The 20,000-nt window shown below is 35.7% G+C and overlaps 1 protein-coding gene across 1 annotated transcript in view; it reads right to left on the bottom strand.

Annotated features, from left to right (window-relative positions):
• The window catches only part of LOC125026327, an 87,576-nt gene that overhangs the window by 22,103 nt on the left and 45,473 nt on the right, over positions 1-20,000 (bottom strand). The window contains exons 13-21 of the mRNA XM_047614691.1: positions 18,252-18,313; positions 16,120-16,501; positions 15,714-15,920; positions 12,785-12,847; positions 7,733-7,987; positions 5,120-5,368; positions 3,375-3,553; positions 2,891-3,101; positions 1,958-2,056 (exon numbers count right to left, since the gene is read on the bottom strand). Coding sequence (XP_047470647.1) covers positions 1,958-2,056; positions 2,891-3,101; positions 3,375-3,553; positions 5,120-5,368; positions 7,733-7,987; positions 12,785-12,847; positions 15,714-15,920; positions 16,120-16,501; positions 18,252-18,313 — 1,707 coding nt within the window. The remainder of the gene's footprint in view (positions 1-1,957; positions 2,057-2,890; positions 3,102-3,374; positions 3,554-5,119; positions 5,369-7,732; positions 7,988-12,784; positions 12,848-15,713; positions 15,921-16,119; positions 16,502-18,251; positions 18,314-20,000) is intronic.

Raw genomic sequence — 20,000 nt, forward strand, 5'->3', positions numbered from 1 at the left:
TTACAATTTAACATGCTTGTTAATCAAACATACCACAAGTTGTTCTAACAAACTTACTTTAATTCAAACCATCTCTTCTGAATATCAGAGAAAATTAGTTTTCTATGAGAAAAATAAATAAATAAATAAATAAATAAATATATTTTTCTCCCCAAAAAAATGTTGTGATCCTCTTAAAACTTGGTGTGGTGGTTCATTTTCCCCCTTACTTGACTTACACGACTTGATCTGACCATTAGAGTGCACAGTGCTTTTAGCAGAGTCGTGGAATTCAGGCAAAGTAAAGCACTGCCATTCGGCTTTCAACATCTCAAGTGTTTACTGTGCCACAAGCAAACAAATTACATCAGCACTATAACTAAATGACACAGTGTTAAATGCAGTGCACTTTCAACTTTGTTCTCGCCAAAAATCTGAGTTTAAATTCAAATGCTACATCTTCCTTCTGTATCCCTGGGAAATGACCAGTATTGCATTGGGTCTCTAGCAACTTTGATATCTACTTGTTAATTACTGTGTTTTTGGGAACCAGGCTTAAGCTTAGATAACCACAAATAACCAACGGAACCAAATATATTTAACAAAATTAGATTTGCAGGTCCTTGAAGCAATAGAGATTATGGCAGATACTCTTAATGCTAAAAAAATTAAACATGAACTAAATATTTTCAAATTATTAAAATTCTACAAACCTTTTGGTAACAATATCAAGTTTGAAGAGTTAAAACAGATTACCAACAATATGCAACTCAAGCTTTTAATATACTGAAATCACATGAACTGCCAAAATGTGTTGGATATTCTAATGTCTTACTTATTTTTCCCTCTTAAACTTTAATGCCATGCTAATATTCATAAAATAGGTAGTACATAGCAAAGAAGATAAATAATTTAACTGACACTGACAATCTAAATCAAAGGCCAAAATCTTCTATTGTAATAGAAAAGGAGTGATTTAGATTCAGAATTCTCTGTAGTTCTTGATAGTTATCCAACTAATATTCAGCCTAGAGAGAAAGTGACTAATTTAGTTAAATCTCCAAGTCATTTTCAGTTACTTTAAGCATTTTCATGGCAGCTAATGGTGGAAACAATCTATGGAAATGAGAATTGGTGACAAAAATTGATTTCCCCCTTTTAATCAACATCTTGAGCTTTCCTAAATTCTGAAACACTGCATTTCACACAAAGCTTCTAAAAGCAATGACAAGAAGAATAAAAAAAATCTACATTCTATTACAGCATTATATTTGGCAGCTAGGAACTTTGGTTATAAATCCACTTGATCCAAGTCCTAAATATTGAGTTGCAATACTGTTTATATCTTCATTGGGTGAAAATTGGGCCTCCAGCAATACTAAGAAATATGCTGACTTCCTTGAAGGTTCCCCTCTATGCTTCATGGAGAAAAGCTTCAAACCAATAAAACTCTAACTTCAAATGTTTCTATGAAAATTTCTAACAATTCACAGTGATCAAAATGGCCTAGATTTTCTACCACACAGATATGACTTGAAATATAGATTTCTTATATAGTATCAGTCTGAATTGGATGCCTTTTTCATCTGTTTCTTTGCATAACAAAAAATACATGAGATCAGTTCTGTTATCTAACTTACAACATATCTAAGAGTAAAGTTAGTGTTGGAAATTGGAAACGGTTAGCAGTGAAAGAATTTTGCCTGACTGCAAAGTCTCAAATATCACACTTCTCTTCTGAATTTGGTTAGTGGAAAAAGAGGCTCACCATGCAGCACAACACATTGAGACCCTGCACAAATGACACGAGGCTAGCTTGAGCAGCTGAACCCTAAACTTACATAAAAAAACAGAAAAAAAAAGTCTATAAGTTAAGGTAAGCATGTAAAGGACAGAATAGTGCCAAGCCCAGGCAAAACAGTAGCAACAGTAGGTCCTTGGGCTGGCTGGAGAACAAGAACCGTGGGGTGGCGCCCACCTCTGGTGCCAGAACGTGGAAGAAGGCAGGGCAGGTTTTGTAGTTGATGGATGGCGACCAGTGGGCTCGAGTGTGCCGCGCTGCACCAGAACTCAGCACCTACAACACTTGGCTGTCAGGCCTTTACTCATATACAGTGGGACCTCTCCAACTGATATCATGCAGACACCACATAGCATGATCATCTTTTTTTAAAAATTGTCACACAAGACACAAGCAACTTTCAGTCTGATTACATGAACCAGTCATTTCTGACCCTCTAAATCATGGACAGATATCTAAAGGTCCACTGTACATAATAGATATATCTTGCTAATAACTCACTAACAATACAAAAAGGTTCAAGAGCAAAGATCTTTAACTTGAATTAAAAAGTTATAAAAGGAATGTCCATTCACATTAAAAGCTGTTTAGCTGACTTACATTTAAAGGGAGCCACTACAACATACCTTCACCTGCCTTATGCCAGGTGACCTAGTCAATATACAACAAAATAAAAATAAAAATATTGCATCACAAATGGCACAAATAAATTCTTTAGTAGTTGCCTTACTGAAGGTTTCGTTAGGATTCATGCTAGGTTTCACTCTAAACTAATACATTAAACACAAAAGAACACACACAAACTTTCATGCCCTCATCAGAATCACATATTCACACTAAATGCCTTACTGGCAGAATACAACCACCACCACCAAGAGTGAATGGTGCCATAATCAACTAATGGTGGATCTTTACAAAAATATAAGCAAGTGTTATGAGAAATTAAAAATGTCTTGGAGTGAATCAAAGACCAATCTACTATGCATATTCACATCACAAAAGCTTGGCACATAACTGCATGTAATTTTCTCATATACAAAAATGGAAATATTTATGAATATCTGAGTAGTTCCACCAAAAGGGAAAGAGAGAAGGAAGAGCAATACTCACCCCAGCCAGCTGCATGTTGAGTTCCTGGTTGAAGGCCGGCTGAGTCGCAAGAGAAATGGGAGTGCTTGGGTGGCTTGGGGCAGACAATGGGGCTGAGAAGGGGGGCACAGTGTGTGCGGGGGGCAGCGAGAGGGGCGGGCAGGAGCCACCGGATGTACCTAACTGCTGCAGCTTCCGTGCCAGCTCTGACAGATTGCTGTTTGAAGTTATACTATAGGAAAGAAAGAGAAAATATAAATTATGAATTAAATGTTTAGCATATATTTGAAGAAAATATATCCTTTACTATAATTAAAATCACCTAGAAAGAAGGATAAAATTCCCCCCATCCCTATTCCCTATCCACAAGTTTAAACCATTGATGTTATCTATGTGCAAACAAGATTTACAAAAGAAAACTACAGTTAACAATCAACAGTACATGCACCCAGAAGAAATGGGTTAAAACATGATACAGTAATCTCGTCCACCCAATCATCCTCACCTGTCATATTTCTCCAAAGAATTCTGCTGTGAGAGTCTGGCCTGATGCTCAGCCATGTAGGTGTTCTCAGGTGTGCAATGATGAGGGGGTGTTGGGCCACCCGACCCACTCTGTGAGACGGGTGCTGGGGCAACTGAGGTGCTGCTGGCACTGACACTGGCCGCCAAACCATCGCTCTGCTGCAAGACAGGAAGCAGATATTGGGTTAATCAGCAAGAATTACCACACAAAATGTTGCTAAATTTTTTACTCTTAAAATGGTACATAGTAAAAAAGTATCAACTCATTTCTAGAGTGATAACTGCTCACCTCATCATGACTACAAAATGTTAAAGAAATGACATTCTTAGCAAGTTTGAATAAATATCTATAAGACTCATTTCTGTAATGAAACAATACTGAAACACTATTGCTTGATATTAGCAGTTAGTTGAAAAGAGATAATGATGGAGATTGAGAGAGAGAGAGAGTGTATGTTTGTGTGTAAGTGTGCACCTCTCTCTCTCTCTCTCTCTCTCTCTCTCTCTCTCTCTCTCTCTCTCTCTCTCTCTCTCTCTCTCTCTCTCTCTCTCTCTCTCTCTCGCGCGCGCACACACACACACACACACACACACACACACACACACACACACACACACACACACACACACACACACACACACACACACACACACACACACACACACACAAAAAAAAAAAAAAAAAAAAAAAGGTCTAAAGATATTTAGTCAAGCATTAGATTTTCTGAAAATTAAAAGTAGGGGAAAAAAATGTATGGAAACTGATTGTTTTTGCATATTCAAAATCATACACTGATTTCTAAAATAGGCTTCAAATTCCTGTTATGCATTTCCTATTTTCAAGTAAGGCAAGGAAAATTTATTTTAAAATTTACATTGGCTTTGGTAATGAAAAAGGTTGATTTTTTTTTCCTTTTTTTTTTTTTTTTTTAAACATTATAGCAGTTTACATCATGTGTATATATTTATATACAATCAAATACATACTCACACTGATATACACATACACATATGAAAAGACTCTTTCCATACTTTACATCACAACCATCTGCATGCCCCAAATCTTGCTATATATACAGTGGATATTACAGACCCATTCAGATCATGTTCACAGAGCCACCGGGTATATCATCTGTGTGTGAGTTTTATCTAGAGTAAGAAGAGTCCAAATAAAGTGGCTCTCTCATGCATGAATACTGTTTATTGGAGTATATCTGTACATTTTAATAATTTCTGTATGTGTCACACAATACTGTTTGCAGAATGTTCTGTTTAATTAATATACATTTTTTCCTTATGGTACAATCACAGTTATGCCAGTATATTTATAACATTTTCTCATTACAGGATATCAACAAAACACTTTGAAATAAGAATGGCATATGTAAAATAATTACCAGCATAAATGAAGATTCTTATTTCCTTTCGGAAATTAGTTTAAAAAATACACACACTAATTATACAAATGGAAAATATGTCCTGGCTACTTTTTACTTTTAGAAATACAATATTCTTCCTAGAACAAAGAAATTTTGGCATAAAGAGGGATCAAGTAACAGAACCTCAACTGTGAACAGTATGTGTGACAATCACTTTATATTCAGACAAACAGCTAAATCCATCTACCAGAAAAAGCTGAACTGAAATGACCTAAGACCTTCCATGCACTAAAAATCAGATTCCAATCTCTAGGTGTACGATGCTACATGCACACAGAGACTTTACCTGTTGGTCTTGTGTTGTGGGAGAAACAACAGAAGCAGAGGAGGCTGGCAGGTTAAGAAGCTGAGCAGCAGCAGATGAGGCAGGAATTGAATCTGACTGTGGGGACTCGTCAGTGTAGGGAGTGGGAGCCATGGCAGGCTGGCCCTGAGAAGTACCCACTGACCCTACAGACCCACCAACTACGTCATCTCCGGGTAGTTGCTTGCTTTCTACCACAGGACTCACCAGGAAGCGAGATTTTCTGAAAGCCTGTGACCAGAAGCCAATACTATCAGCCAAGAATTATATTAGCAGGAAAGCTGCACAGTGGCCAGCTCTTATCAAGATAGATTTACAGCACCTCAGAGAAGAATGAGTGAGTGAAGCCCCCTTTTGTGCTCGTCCTAGGATTCACAGACTGTTTGCTAAGTGACCTGGATATGCTATGCATTTGTTTTGAGATATACTGCTTACAAAGATGAGATTTTCTTTCATTGCTTTTATCATCATTATTTGCTTCTATCTCCCCTGGTTTCTTTTTGTGTAATACTTTGCTTTTTTTTTAACCCATTGCTGCTGGGGAAAATGAATAAAAAAAGGGGATAATGTTGTGCTCATTTTTTATATTTTTTGTGAAATGTCTCTACACACAGATGGCTCTGCCTTACTTGATTTCACCTTTCCTTAAATTGGCGGGAAAATGTATTTTTTACTAATGCTATGAATATCGATGGTGTTATTTTTATTATAAACATTATAATTACTTTAATGTTATAAACATTAGTAATAACAAAATAAGATAACATAAAATATTTCTGTAAATCAATGAAAAGGGTAAACGGCGAGACAGGCAGTACTCGTAACTGGCTCATTGGTGACTTAGTACAAGTGTAGCCATCTATGTCTAAAAACAATTAACCCAATGGCGACGGGTCACGGCTATCGCCGTCATAACAATACGCACGATGTGCGGCGTGCGGCTGTCCGCAGCGGCGCCGCGCCAAAACGCCCCGAGGCAATGATTCGGCTTGAGGGACCGACATCACGCGCTCAGAGTCGGCACGCTGCCGCCGTTCGCCAGAGCGTAGAGTTTTTTTTAATTTGCTATACCCGGCGCCATTGGGTTAAACAAGTAAATTCACAGTGGGCATGGCATGGACGTACGTGACATACCATCGCAAATGGGTTAATATTCAGCACTTACTCTAAAGTGAAAACTGAGTAAAAATTGACTTAAACTTTTTAAAATCAACAAAAAATACTCTATGCTGCTGTCATGAAATATGTAAATGACAACAAAAAAAATGAGTTAAAAAGAGACCTCAGTTTCTCAATAGACAGAAAGTAAGAAAGACAGAAATGTCCAAATGAAAAGCATAGCTGTAAGGTAAATAGATATGAAGAAAAACCGTAGAGAGACTATGAACACTAAAATACTTACAAATACTACTGGAAAGCTCACAGTTATTGATGATAAACTTCATACTGTGCACCCACACATATAAAATGGAACATGGAAAGACATCCTACACACTGACATACTAACAAACATACACACACACACACAAAAAAAAGGCATGTAAGCAAAGTAATGTCTATGTAAAAAATATATATATAAATATATACAAACACACATTCACGCACATACACATACACACATACTGAGCTCACACTTATCAATATGATTTATACACACATAATGTATATACACAAAATAAGTCTATATAATGCATGTGAAACAAGGCATATAAGAATAACCTTTACATGTGAGGACTTGTCAAACAGCAATATTCCAAAACAGATAATTTTCTTGACTTTTTTCACTCAAAAGACTGGGGCAATATTCACAACAGGCCAGATAATTTTTTCTGACAAATTTAACCTGATTCTGCCGGGCCATGCCTAGCAGCGTCATAACAAACCGCATGGTGTGTGGAGTACAGCTGTACACCGCGGCGACGCGCCAAAGCACCTCAAGCAGGGCATTGGGCTTGATGTAGCGAACTCCTGCACTCAAAGTTGGCTCGTTGCCATTAATCCCCAGAGTGTAAAATTTTTATTTATTTTCTTCATCCGGCAGTAATGGGTTACGGACTGTCTTAGAGACTTTTTTTGTCTAAGACAAATTATTGACCTTTCATGAATACTGCTCCTGGTTCTTTTATTCATTAAATTTTTTTTTTTTCAAATGCTGATTATAAAATTCAAGTTACTTTTAAACTACCAAAGATATTTCGCAAGAAATGAGGGATAAATATTTTTTTCTGGATTGCTGTCAGATAGTTTGAAATATGACAAATTTTCTCACATTATTTTTTTCCCCCCACAATCTCTGGAACCAAAATTAGTATAACTACTTAATACTAAGAGAGAAATATAAATAATTAACTACAGTCCAAAATACATAGTAACTACAAAGATGCAAAGAAACTAATGCACATAAACAGCACAAATACACAACCAAACATACAGCAAATATACATATAAACAAATAAAAACAGACACAAACACATCGACAAGTACCAGACCCCTTCCCACACACACACACACACACACACACACACACACACACACACACACACACACACACACACACACATACACACACATAGACAAACACACACACACACAAACCTGTGGCTGCTGTGGTGCAGGCTGAGTTGAAGTGGCTGATTGCTGTGGAGCACACACTGCGGCTGGAGTAACTACTGCCTGCTGCTGCTGCTGAGGAGTCTGCTGAGTTTGCTGTTGCTGCTGCTGTTCCTGCTGTGTTGGAGTGGGCTGTGGCTGCCGCACAGGGCTTGTCTGCACTTGTGGGGATGATTCTCTCCCATCGACCTGCTTGCTTGGGGTTCCTGGGGCACTGTCCCCACCTCCCTCCTCTCGGTGCTGTGGTGGATGCACAAATGCATTCAGTTAGGCATGGCAAGAGCAAAGAGTTGCCATTTGGCTAATCAGAAAAGAAAACTGAGAACAGAAAAGATTTGGAGAGAAAAAAATGAGAAATGGAAAATAATTTAATAACCTTGAAAAATGAATTATGCAAATTCCCAATTCTGTCCCCCTCATTCATCAGCAATTAGCTTGGTAGCCAGTCAATTTTATTGAATAGGTAATTTTTGCATTAAAGTGAAATGAATACGAGAATTAATCTAAAAATGAATACATACTGAAAATTATCACTGATATACTATGAGATGCAAAGGCAAAATACCAAAGATATAACCAAAGGAAATTAATAACAGATATATGTTTGTCATAAAATAAAACAACTATATATAAGGTGGATGTAACATAAAAAGGACATTCCTAAAAAAAAAAAAAAAAAAGACAATATAAATACATACATTGCATTTTCATAGTTGACTTTTTATATCTTTAATCCAAGGATATAAATTCATATCAAAATCTGACACAAACATGATTCATATATATCTATTTTTGAGAACTTATAAGTAGCAGTAAAACGTTACTTCACACAGAAAATAATGAGGTGACATGTCTTAAGTTTCTGAAGTATCTTACGGACATGATTTTAAGCAAAGTGATGTATATTCATAAACTGGTAAACTGGGCAGCAAAATCACATCCTACTTACTATAGAATCCAGCCAAACACAAGAGAAAATTATGAACAAATAATCAATAAAAAAGCACAGAATAAAACTTTTCCTAGAATATGAATAAAAATCAAATGTTTTTATGCTATAGGTAAAATCTGTGAAATATAAACCATAACAGCATAAGCCTAGAATTGCAAAGACTGTGCTCTCTAGAGGGGTAATAATAATGATAATAATACATAAAAAATATACATAAAAAAAAAAAAAAAAAAAAAAAAATCACTACAAAAATGTGCTAACAAATGGCATTCACATCAAAATTGGTGAAAAAGGAAAAGTAGTAGAGAGGGAGAGAGAGAAAAAAAGGAGGACAAAAGAAAAGGAAAAAGAAAAGTAAAAAATTCTTATTGATGTTGCATTCTGTCTCAAGGTCTGAAGCTCCAAGTATAGGGAAATGCTAATGCTAAGTAACAAAACCATGATAGTACCAATGCGAGTGGCAGAGGCAGGATGGGGACTCCGGAAGACCATAAGGAAGTCAAGCCAGGCTCCACGTACTTGTCATGGCAGTGATAGAATATACTGTAATTCATTTCCCTCAAAAGGAATTACACACGGAGTTACAGACAGGCAACAATGGCACTGCTCTGCCAGTATCAGGTTGCATTTAAATAAATACAGGAACAATCGTTTAACCTTCATACTCCAAGGAAAAAATATAAATTCAGACAACAACAATAATAATAATAATAATAATAATAATAATAATAACAATAATAATAATAATAATAATAAAATAATAATAAATAAAAAATAAATAAATAAAATAAATAAAAAACAAAGCAACTGTAACTTGTAAAGAAGTGCATTTCTTGAAAATGTTAAAAAGGTGGAAACTATTATCAACTTGCAATTACCCTTGAAACTATCTTCATGTAATTTAATCTAACATTGCATAAATAGGTGTAAAGACTATTTAAAACAAGCACACAGCAGCTTTGGACTTTTAGTTTGGTTTATTCAGGTTTAATGTTTTTTCTTTCAATCAAGTTCTTATTTTGATTCATCTTCTGGAGGTTTATTTGCATGCAAGGAACGGTGAAAGAAATGGAAATGAATCAGACTGGATGTACAAAAATATAGAGAAATGAACAATGATTTCTGAGTAATAATAACAGATTAAAAAGTGGGGCTGTTATGCAAAATTCATTTCCATTTGCCCTATGATTTTGTTGTCAGTTTACCATATCAACTGCAATTTACTTTCCCTACAAAACATCTTTTTCATGGGTTGAATCTAAATACTATTGTTTCATCAAATATTCACTTGAATACTAAAATTCTGCATTTCTTTTTTTGTAAGGGATACATTTTAATGTAGAAGTTGTAAATTAAACTGTTCACTATAGAATTTTCCTGTACATCTTGGCCAAACAAACTAAAAGACACCAAAAAGAAATCTTAAACAACTGATTAAAATAATACAGAAAAACAAATGTAAAAACCATACTTCTACAAATTTCAATATAGTGAGCTAAATCAGAGCAACTTATTACAAGACATGACAATAGAAATTTCCTAACTAAACACTCTAGTGACATATAGTAAAAGGATTATCTAAATTCAATATATCAAGCTGGAATGCATCGCCTTCTGACAAAACACGTATACAGTTTACACAGACTCTAAAGACTCCGGTAATAAAGGTTTCATCTACAAAGACTAAAAATTTGTTCAAAGCAAGTCCCCTTTTGACACACAATACATACAGTAAACTTGGTTCCTCTATTTGCAGATAATACAGTGAAATTAAGATTAACTTTCTCTTCATCAAAACTAATGAATCTCATTATACTGACAAAAGAATTCCCCCTGAATTTCTCTGCTACATGATGCTGACTGGACATACTAAGTTTTTTCTTCTTTACAGCATCATTCTATTAACATCTACTGAATATCATTTTGGGAATGACTTTGCAGAGCTGACAACAGTAATAAACAGAAGCACATATCAAAAAAGAATTTAGAAATATCAAATATAAACATTGGTTTACAGTATTTCTGAAGTATCTATATCACCTCACTAACACAGGTAAGAATAGCAAGTGCTTATACAATGCATTACCATCATCATCTGAGACATACAAATATGTGTACTTATCACATTTTAGGCTGTTTTTCAATGATGCGTTATGATAACACTTACAATTACAAAATCACACTAATGCTGATATCACAAAAATTGGTATGATTTTCTCAATGAGGCCTCTACCTAAATCACTGTTATGCCTATCTTTTCAATGAATGCTGCCATCCTGTGCAAAAGTACAGAATGTATAAAAAAAAAACAATCTAAATAAATGGAAATACAACAACCCACTCATGTCATTCAAATGGTTTTTCTTTCATTTTTCTAAGGTGACCACAGTGATACATTGGTGATGATGATAATGGTACAGCTAGAATAAAACTACTGAATATCTAAAAAGTGCTTTTGATAAATTTCTTGTGAAAAAAGCTAAAATAAAAAGAGAAAAAAGCATCCAACAAGACTGGAATGTCTAAAAAGCTAGAGCAAAATATGTAATTATCATTTTCTTTCCTCCCTTCTAAATGTCTCTTAACATAATCTATATACTGATTCCACAGTGTACTATTTCATAGTGAAGAAGATAACACACTGGATGCATTTCACTTTTCAGACAGCCTCAGATAGCCTATTCATCCACAGATTCTTTGTCCTAAATTAATGCTAGCTCTGCACTTGTCTCTAATCTGCTACAGCGACTGCTGGATGTCTCCTGATTCCAGAACAGTTGTGTGGAGTATTTGACATATGCACAGGAAAGTATCTAATCGTTTGTTTTCTTCTTACTTGCACAAACAATTATGAAAATGTATATAGATATTGGTGTATACATACCAACAGACAGATTAAACAAATACACAGTAACACAAACACACACACACTCACACACACAAGTAAGCACCAGACACACAAAACAATATAGGTGTAATACATATACTGTATGTTTAATCTTATCTGGTATTGAACATGCAAAGAAATTAAAAATGCCTGTAATGTGTTTTTAATCTCACACTTAACACAGTAGTTATAATAATCCACACAAAACAGAATTTCAATGGAGGCTTTTTCACCTTCCAAGTGGAAATCTAACACTTTTAGAGTGGGAAAGGCAAACATAAAAATCATAGGAATAAAAAGGTGCTATATATGTTAAGAAATAACACATATGGGTGTAAATCATAAACACTATCACACCAAAGTGGATCATGGTGATACAAGATGCAGATTGGTTTGCTTATATTGGGGGAGGCTCAGGTAAGAAATCACCAAAGGAGTGTGGAGGAGGTATGTGTGTAGAGAAAAAGAAGACAAGAATTAGACATAGAAACAGATAGAGAAAGAATATATATAGCTATATGGGGATTTCAAGATAATGAAAGTCTTTACGATACAAAGCTTTCTTTAACTAAACATAATGACTTCAAATATGTAAATAATATCTAATCCCCTCATTATCCATTCTCACATCTATTACAATACTGGTCCTAGACATAAGAACTTAATGAACTGAAAAACAGAGATTACAGCAACTGTCATTAAGAAAAAAGAAAACAATAATCACATGATTTTTTTGTTCTTTGGTTTCAATCTTCAGTCTAAATGCTTTCTGTTTATGCATATCTACTGGAACACTAAAAACCCTTTCATCCATCTTTAAAGGCAAATCCTAACAGCTATTTATGGGAAGCTACAGTGAGTGCAACAAGTGTTAAAGGAGACGTGAGGAGTGAGGCAAGGAAGCACACGAGCACTCTTGACCAGCCTAGTCTTGGGTGATTAATTGTCTCGCATTGGCCTGCAGACCCCAGCAGTTGAGGCCACACGAGGTGAGGGTCATCTCTGCACAGCCCTCATGCATATGCTGGAGCTGTGTGACGAGAGCACCGCACCTCGTGCGATCAACAGAGAGGGCAGGGCATCCGTCTGGCCAACAGAGATGTCACTATAGCCACCAGTCATGCTCTTCAGTAAATATCTAGATAGCATTCTCAGTTTGCTGACACAAATCCAGTCGTTTCTTCCAACAGTTACTTACTGAGCTGTGTCGTCGTCGCCGTTTAGGGGAGGACCGACTCAGCTTCCTGGCCAGGTAGCGAGCCTATCACGCCGCACAAAATAAATAATACAAACCACTGATATGAGCCACCACAACCATACAGCCAAAGGGTCTTTCGCGACCTCAAGCAATCCTCTAGAGACACGGCTGCCACCCAGAGTCAAGGGGGGGCTGCTAATTCATGCCATAATAAATCATAAATGGAAATCATATAAACTTTTAAAGAAAATATGAAGTAATTATTACCACAAAAAATAAAGTTACATAATTGATACTTTTTTGTACTTTAACTGCCTGAAATCACAAACACAATCAAAACCAAAATTAGAAAAATCTTCAAATACTAATCCACTTTCACACAATGTAATAAAACTTATACCTTTCTTAAATAAATTAAAATACCCGAAACAGACCTCTGATCAGTAAAGATCAGATTCTTTAACCTGTGACCTTTCTATGTCAAATTATATATTATTCATGTGTTCTTCTATTATGAAAAAAAAAAAAAAAAAAATAGCTTGCAAACAACACTAGATGACCATTCATTTTTTCCAGTGAACAAAAAAACAAACAAAAAAATATAAAGCTATCTGTCCTCTCTATTTATCTACACATAAAAAAATAGGAAGCATTACTTTGTTCATATCCATTTCAGAATTATGCATTCTTGCCTCACAGTTCTAGAACAATGGCCAAAGTCTCTCTTTCCTTAATTTGTTTTTGACAGGACAAACATTAAGATCTGTACAAAGTTTACAGCACTAAAGGTTGAGACACCTCTAACAGCATAGTGCTGTATTCATAATGCTACCTACCAGTAATACACATGCTTATTTGATTATGTTCACTTCCAATATATTCATCATAACTTTTATATCCTTCTTTCCTACTAGCAAATTTTCTTGAAGAGAAAAGCTGGAGCCTTTGGGCAACTTCACCAACACCTAATAACTGCGACATTCATCATGCAATGGAAAGCATGTAGCTGCAACCTACAACCTTTATAAAAAACCTTCTTTTTTTTTACATCAAGTATACTACATATTACTACCACATGGGAAGTAATGTGACAAAAGTTTTTTGATCCATGTGGTAGGGCTAGCAGTCCCCTGCCATCACCTGGAAAGCTACACTTGGGAGGGTAAGCCAAAAAATCCAATTGCCAAGGTTTTGAGGTGAGTATCAGTATGATGTTACTTGCCTTTACAATGCAGACACAGAAAATAACTAGTCTCTCTCATCAGAGTCAGAAACTCATATATAGCTGTACAAAGATTTCTTGTTTTGAGGAATATGACAAAAGGATGTAAAAGATGGCAATGAAAAAATTTAGTATTCTGACTACTTATGAATAAAACAGTTACCTTCATGTAAATGATTAAATGGCTACACAGCAAGAAGTACCAATAAGTTTTCATTTTGTTCAAGATCCACCTTCTTTCTGGCAATTCTTAATCTAGATCTGCATCTCTTTCCTCCAATGTACTCTAACACATTTCATACAGTCTGTTGTCAAAATGTAAAAGATGATCACCTATGGACTCTTGCCAGCTATATTCTCTAAAGCCTTGGTGGTAATCAGTTGTCTTTAATGGATGATGCAAACAGCTAGACATAAGGAAAACTATAAAAAAGAAGCATCTAACAAAACAGTTACATCAGTGAACAGCAAAAATAAACTTTGATCCAAAGCAAGTTCAGAACTTAGGGAGACATATAAGTTCATCATAACTGTCCTTTGTTTCTGTATCTTATTTACTGATTGTGTATTTGTAATACTATACAATTCCCATGTTTCATCCGACTAGCCTCCTAAACTGCTAGACTTTTTTGTTAGGATAAACCTAATTTTCTACTTCTCAAACTCATATACCAGTTTCTGCACGCAGGCATGCAGGCGCACACGCACACTCACTCACTCACTCACTCACTCGCTCTCTCTAATGACAACACTGTTACTAAAAGGTAAAAACTAGGTAATCTTGCACTGAAGATAACTGAGAAGTTATTTCCTCCTTACTGCCTATGTGCTCCCAAATTACTGGATATATTCAAGTACATTATTAAAAACATTAATACATTTTTTCAGTTAAAACTATGTAACGGAGAATATCAGCTGGAAAAAAAGCTCATTGTTCTCAATCTTGATTAATCTTTTGCTGACTAATAGTTATTATCAAAACTTCATACTGCATGTTTCTGCATCAATCTACCCTTTGGGATAAACACATCACTGTACACATTTGTTTCCATTTCTATTCTTCATCTATATATATATTTTTTTTTCATAAATTTATCCTGAATATGGAAGTCTTAATTCTGTCTCTCAATCTCCTCTTATTCTTTCTTTCTACTATCTATAAATCATATCCAGTACATAGGAATAAATCTACAATATAAGTCCAAAGTCTACCAGTAATTTACTGGTTCAAAATTTTCATCAAACAATATAATACCCAGACTTCACTGTCTATCACTTAATAATCATCTGGAGTAACATTACTTAGCAATGGATGTATTATACAGAATAGAAAACCAGTTTTCCTTTCATAGTGAATCAAATCAGTCACAATATAGTAAGAACAGCCACAAACTTTTGTGTACACCTCTTCTGACAAAATGATGTGCTAATAAAATCATGACAGCTATGTAACATTAAGCCTCAGAAAAGATAAGTGATCGGATTACATAATGCCTTACACAATATCAATGGATGACTCATGTAATTTCAGTAATAAGTACAGGAAGAGAGAATAGCACCAAATCATTCTTGACTGACACCTCCTGAAAGCTAATAATCACTAGCCAATATACATATATGACATACACTCTGGCAAGCACATAATTATTACCAAAACAAAAAGCCCTCCAAGTAAAACTGAATTCATAAGATTTCAAAAATACTGACCCGTGCTTCAGGATCGTCCCTGTGGCGTCGAGAGGCTGAGGGGGAGCGTGTGTGGCCATCCTGTGAATGATGCTGACTTCTTGAGTCGAGCCCTGGAGTGGACACAACTGGGAGAACATTAGGGTTGGCCTGAAGCTGTCTGATGATGTCCTCTATGTAATTGATCACAACTTCGGCATGGTTTCCAGGTAGGAGATTAGTCATTACCTGAAATATGAGTGTGCATAAGCATTCTTTTAAGAATTCATGGGAGAGAACAGTTAAGGTAAATAATAATCAACTCTTCCTTGATCAACACTATAATTGTTTTCATGAAAAATTGGAAAATATCAGTAAACCTTTATGCAATATATGAAAACAAAAAGAGAAAGAGAAAGAGAAAGAGAAAGAGAGAGAGAAAACTTACCAGTTTGTTAGCTACATCTTGAGGGTCATTATCTGTTATGTCAAACTTGAAGGTGATAGTCTTCTGCTTTATAGTTTCTAGCTGACACTCGACCATGGTTTCCGTTACGCTCAGGACAGTCAGTTTGGGGAAGCGGTCGAGTGTCTTCTTCTTGCGAATCTTCTTACGCTCCATGTGGTGGCGGCTGGAGGAGCCGTCGGCCGGGTGCTCGCTGCACTCCGACTCGGAGGCCGCGCTGGGGTCAAATGGAGGGTGAGTGGAGGATGTGATGGTGGTGTTGTTGGAGGAGGAGGACATGGTGGTGGTGATGGTGGAAGAGGTGTTGTTGCTGGTGAGGGAGTTGTTGGAGATGGCTTGCGTCTCCAGACCAACGCCACCAGGCCTTCTCAGAGACATGGAAAGAATAAATTTCAATGTTTCAGATATTCCACTTCACTTGAAAAACCAAAAGATCAGTACTTACCGCTTGGTAAACACCTTGTCATGCATTGATTAGAATCTTACACTTCATTTCACTGACAATCAGCAGACTGTTTGGCAGGGATTTCAAATGAACAAGAAGCTAAAGCAGCATTGACAGCTAAAAAAATGTATGGGTATTCTCTACTGAAAAGCACACATTTGGAAATTTGCCTTTGTTATTGAAAAAAAGTAAAATTAAGAATAAAAAAGGCTAAATCTTCTCTATGAAAAATCATGTTAAACTGAAAAATAAGCATAGCATGGCACAATAAACAAATAAGATTCACCACATAAATCATTCTTTATTTCTAAACTGGACTAAAAAGAACATAAAATGGCTATATGAAACCCTCACTAAGTAACCAAAAAGCAGGGTACACTGAGAGGCAACATGTAAAAAACTGTTAAATCTGTGTGAAAACTGCAATGACAAATACATGTACAAATGCCCTTCTTATTTACACTGTCAGGATACAATCTTAAAGTTAAACTTTGAATGAAATGGGAAATTAAATTTTAAGCACGTAAAAATTCTGAAATTAAAAATCTAAGGATTCCTTAAATAGTGAGAATATCTTAACATCTCAAAATTTCTATACACATTCTTAACAAACCCTTTTGCCTGTTGAGTCTGTAAAGTCTAATCATAAAGGATGGAGATAAAGTAAGCATAAATCTGGAGGAAGCACCTATTATAAACTTAAAATTATGACACCCTTTCAAATTGTATCCAATGACACTTAACAGTATTCCAGAGTTAATGCCACGACATAAACTGAAGCTTGGTTAGGAACCTTTCACATGACCTAACCCACTTGGCTGTTTTGCTCTCTGATACCATGTGTGTTGTTGTAAGGTGAAATATCATTGCATAAAATGGGACTGAATGACATGCCGTTCTGGGTAAAAAGCATTCAAAGCTCACCAGAATATCAGACAAGGAATTAGCTTGCTGACATTTACAATGAGAGAATAATGATAAAAAAAAATTAATAACAATAATAAAAAAAAGAGTGGAGAGAGTGAGAGGGGGGGGGGGGAGAGAGAGAGAGAGAGAGAGAGAGAGAGAGAGAGAGAGAGAGAGAGGGAGAGAGAGAGAGAGAGAGAGAGAGAGAGAGAGAGAGAGAGAGAGAGAGAGAGAGAGAGAGAGAGAGAGAGAGAGAGAGAGAGAGAGAGAGAGAGAGAGAGAGAGAGAGAGAGAGAGAGAGAGAAGAGAGAAGAGAGAGAGAGAAAGAGAAACAGAGAGAGAAGAGAGAAATAGAGAGAGAGAGAGAAATAGAGAGAGAGAGAGAGAAATAGAGAGAGAGAGAGAGAAATAGAGAGAGAGAGAGAGAAAGAGAGAGAGAGAGAGAGAGAGAGAGAGAGAGAGAGAGAGAGAGAGAGAGAGAGAGAGAGAGAGAGAGAGAGAGAGAGAGAGAGAGTGAAAGAGAGAGAGAGAGAAAGAGAGAGAGAAAGAGAGAGAGAAAGAAAGAAAGAAAGAGAGAGAGAGAGAGAAAGAAAGAAAGAAAGAGAGAGAGAGAGAGAGAGAGAGAGAAAGAAAGAAAGAAAGAGAGAGAGAGAGAGAGAGAATCAGCATTCCTAGGAGGCACATTCAGAGATTAATCTAACAGCAAGCCATGACAGGCAGAGAGAGACAGAGCATCACAGCTGTCTCAAGACCTCTTCCTTACCTGTCATTGAGGAGGTGTGAGTAGGTGTCTGCGAGGATCTGTGGTGAAGGAGAACTCTCCAGCTGTGGGGGAAATATGAAATATTAAACACATGTTGTGGAACAATTTTGGTTTTAGGCCTATTCCTCAATATCACTTCACTGGATCTTTACTTTAATATCAATGATTAATCTAATGTGTTATATTTCAATCAGTTAAATTTACTGAGAGTAAAAAGAAAACTTTAATTAATAAATGCAACTTTTTTGTATTACAATTTAAGCTATCATCAATTCTACCTTGAGTATATTTAACAGTTAATATTTCCACTATTCAAGCAAGTCCATATTATATATATCAAACAATCTAACGCTATAAGCAAAAATAATGGAAACTTCTCTTATGGAATTCCCTTCTGGCAACACAAGCCTTTTACTATGTAATAATACGACACAAAGCATCCTTCACTAAGAGAAAATATATGTGACTGTAATGTTCATGCATATGTGTGTATATGTGTGTATGTGTGTGTATGTGTGTGTATGTGTGTGATTATGTTAGCCTGAGTGTGGGTATTACATGAACATGTGATTTTATATGTACAGTGTGTGAGCATAAGAAGAGAGACATGTTCTTGTGTGTGCTAATGTAAGTGCATGCAATTGTGCTAATGTGTGTCTCAGGTGCACCTTGTCTGGTAGTATCTCCAAAAGATATTTAAAAATTCCTTAAAGATTAGCTGTAAAAACATCATACTATAAGACAACCATATAAAATTAGCAGAGTAAAAAATATAAGCAGGCATGTGATATTTGAAACCAAAAAGCAGTAAACACTAAAGAAACATAAAGGAATTTTACAATTACATAACAAAATCAGCAAAATAAAAGTATAAAGGGTATGTAATATATTTCTCAATACAGGACAAGGATCTTGAGGTACTTCATCATGTCTCTTTTCAAATAAAATATATATCTGATGGTATCTCTACTTTCACAAAATATAAACCAAGTTATCTTGTCATGTGACTTTGACACAAATATATTTCTTTCATAAAGAATGTTAATAACAGATAACTATCAGATATATAAACCCGTACCTTACTGATCTGAATCACCTGTTTTAGTTGAGTTAAAACATACACACAAATCTTAGGAATAAAACAGATATATAAAACCAAAAATGCACTAACAAATCCTTTGACACCACAGCATGGACCATAATACAGTATTATGACGGGTTATTACAAAGCAACTTCTCTAATTAGCGACTATGAAGCTCATTTGTCAAGTGTTATGAGTTCTTATATATTGTAATTAAGAAGTTTGAAGTTCAGACAAATTTAGCTTTGGTATTTTCACATATTAATTCATTCAAACTTCTTTATAATATGTTTGGATCAAGACGATAAAAAAAAGATTGTAAGAACTTGCAAGGTAACTATTGTTTGTACTGCAGGATAATCAACAAATAATATACACGCTAAAGAAAAGCCATGTTTCACCTTTGGAACTGTACCACACACAAGGTCCTTTAGTGCAAACATGATTATCTACATCAGAGCTGGACACTTCATCTTTGCTGCAATTATTCTTGCAAATTCTTTTTTCTTTTCAAAGATTAACAAAGGCCGATATTACAGGTGCTATAAAGAGGTTTTTGTGTGATACAAAGGATTTGGGAGAGCTGACAGTCATCCAAGATTAGGATAAACATTCCAACCATAAAAGGAACATTTTTTGACTGGGAAGGGTCACACTGTATCATTTG

The sequence above is a fragment of the Penaeus chinensis genome, chromosome 6, assembly GCF_019202785.1.
Source record: "Penaeus chinensis breed Huanghai No. 1 chromosome 6, ASM1920278v2, whole genome shotgun sequence".
NCBI classification, from domain to species: domain Eukaryota; kingdom Metazoa; phylum Arthropoda; class Malacostraca; order Decapoda; family Penaeidae; genus Penaeus; species Penaeus chinensis.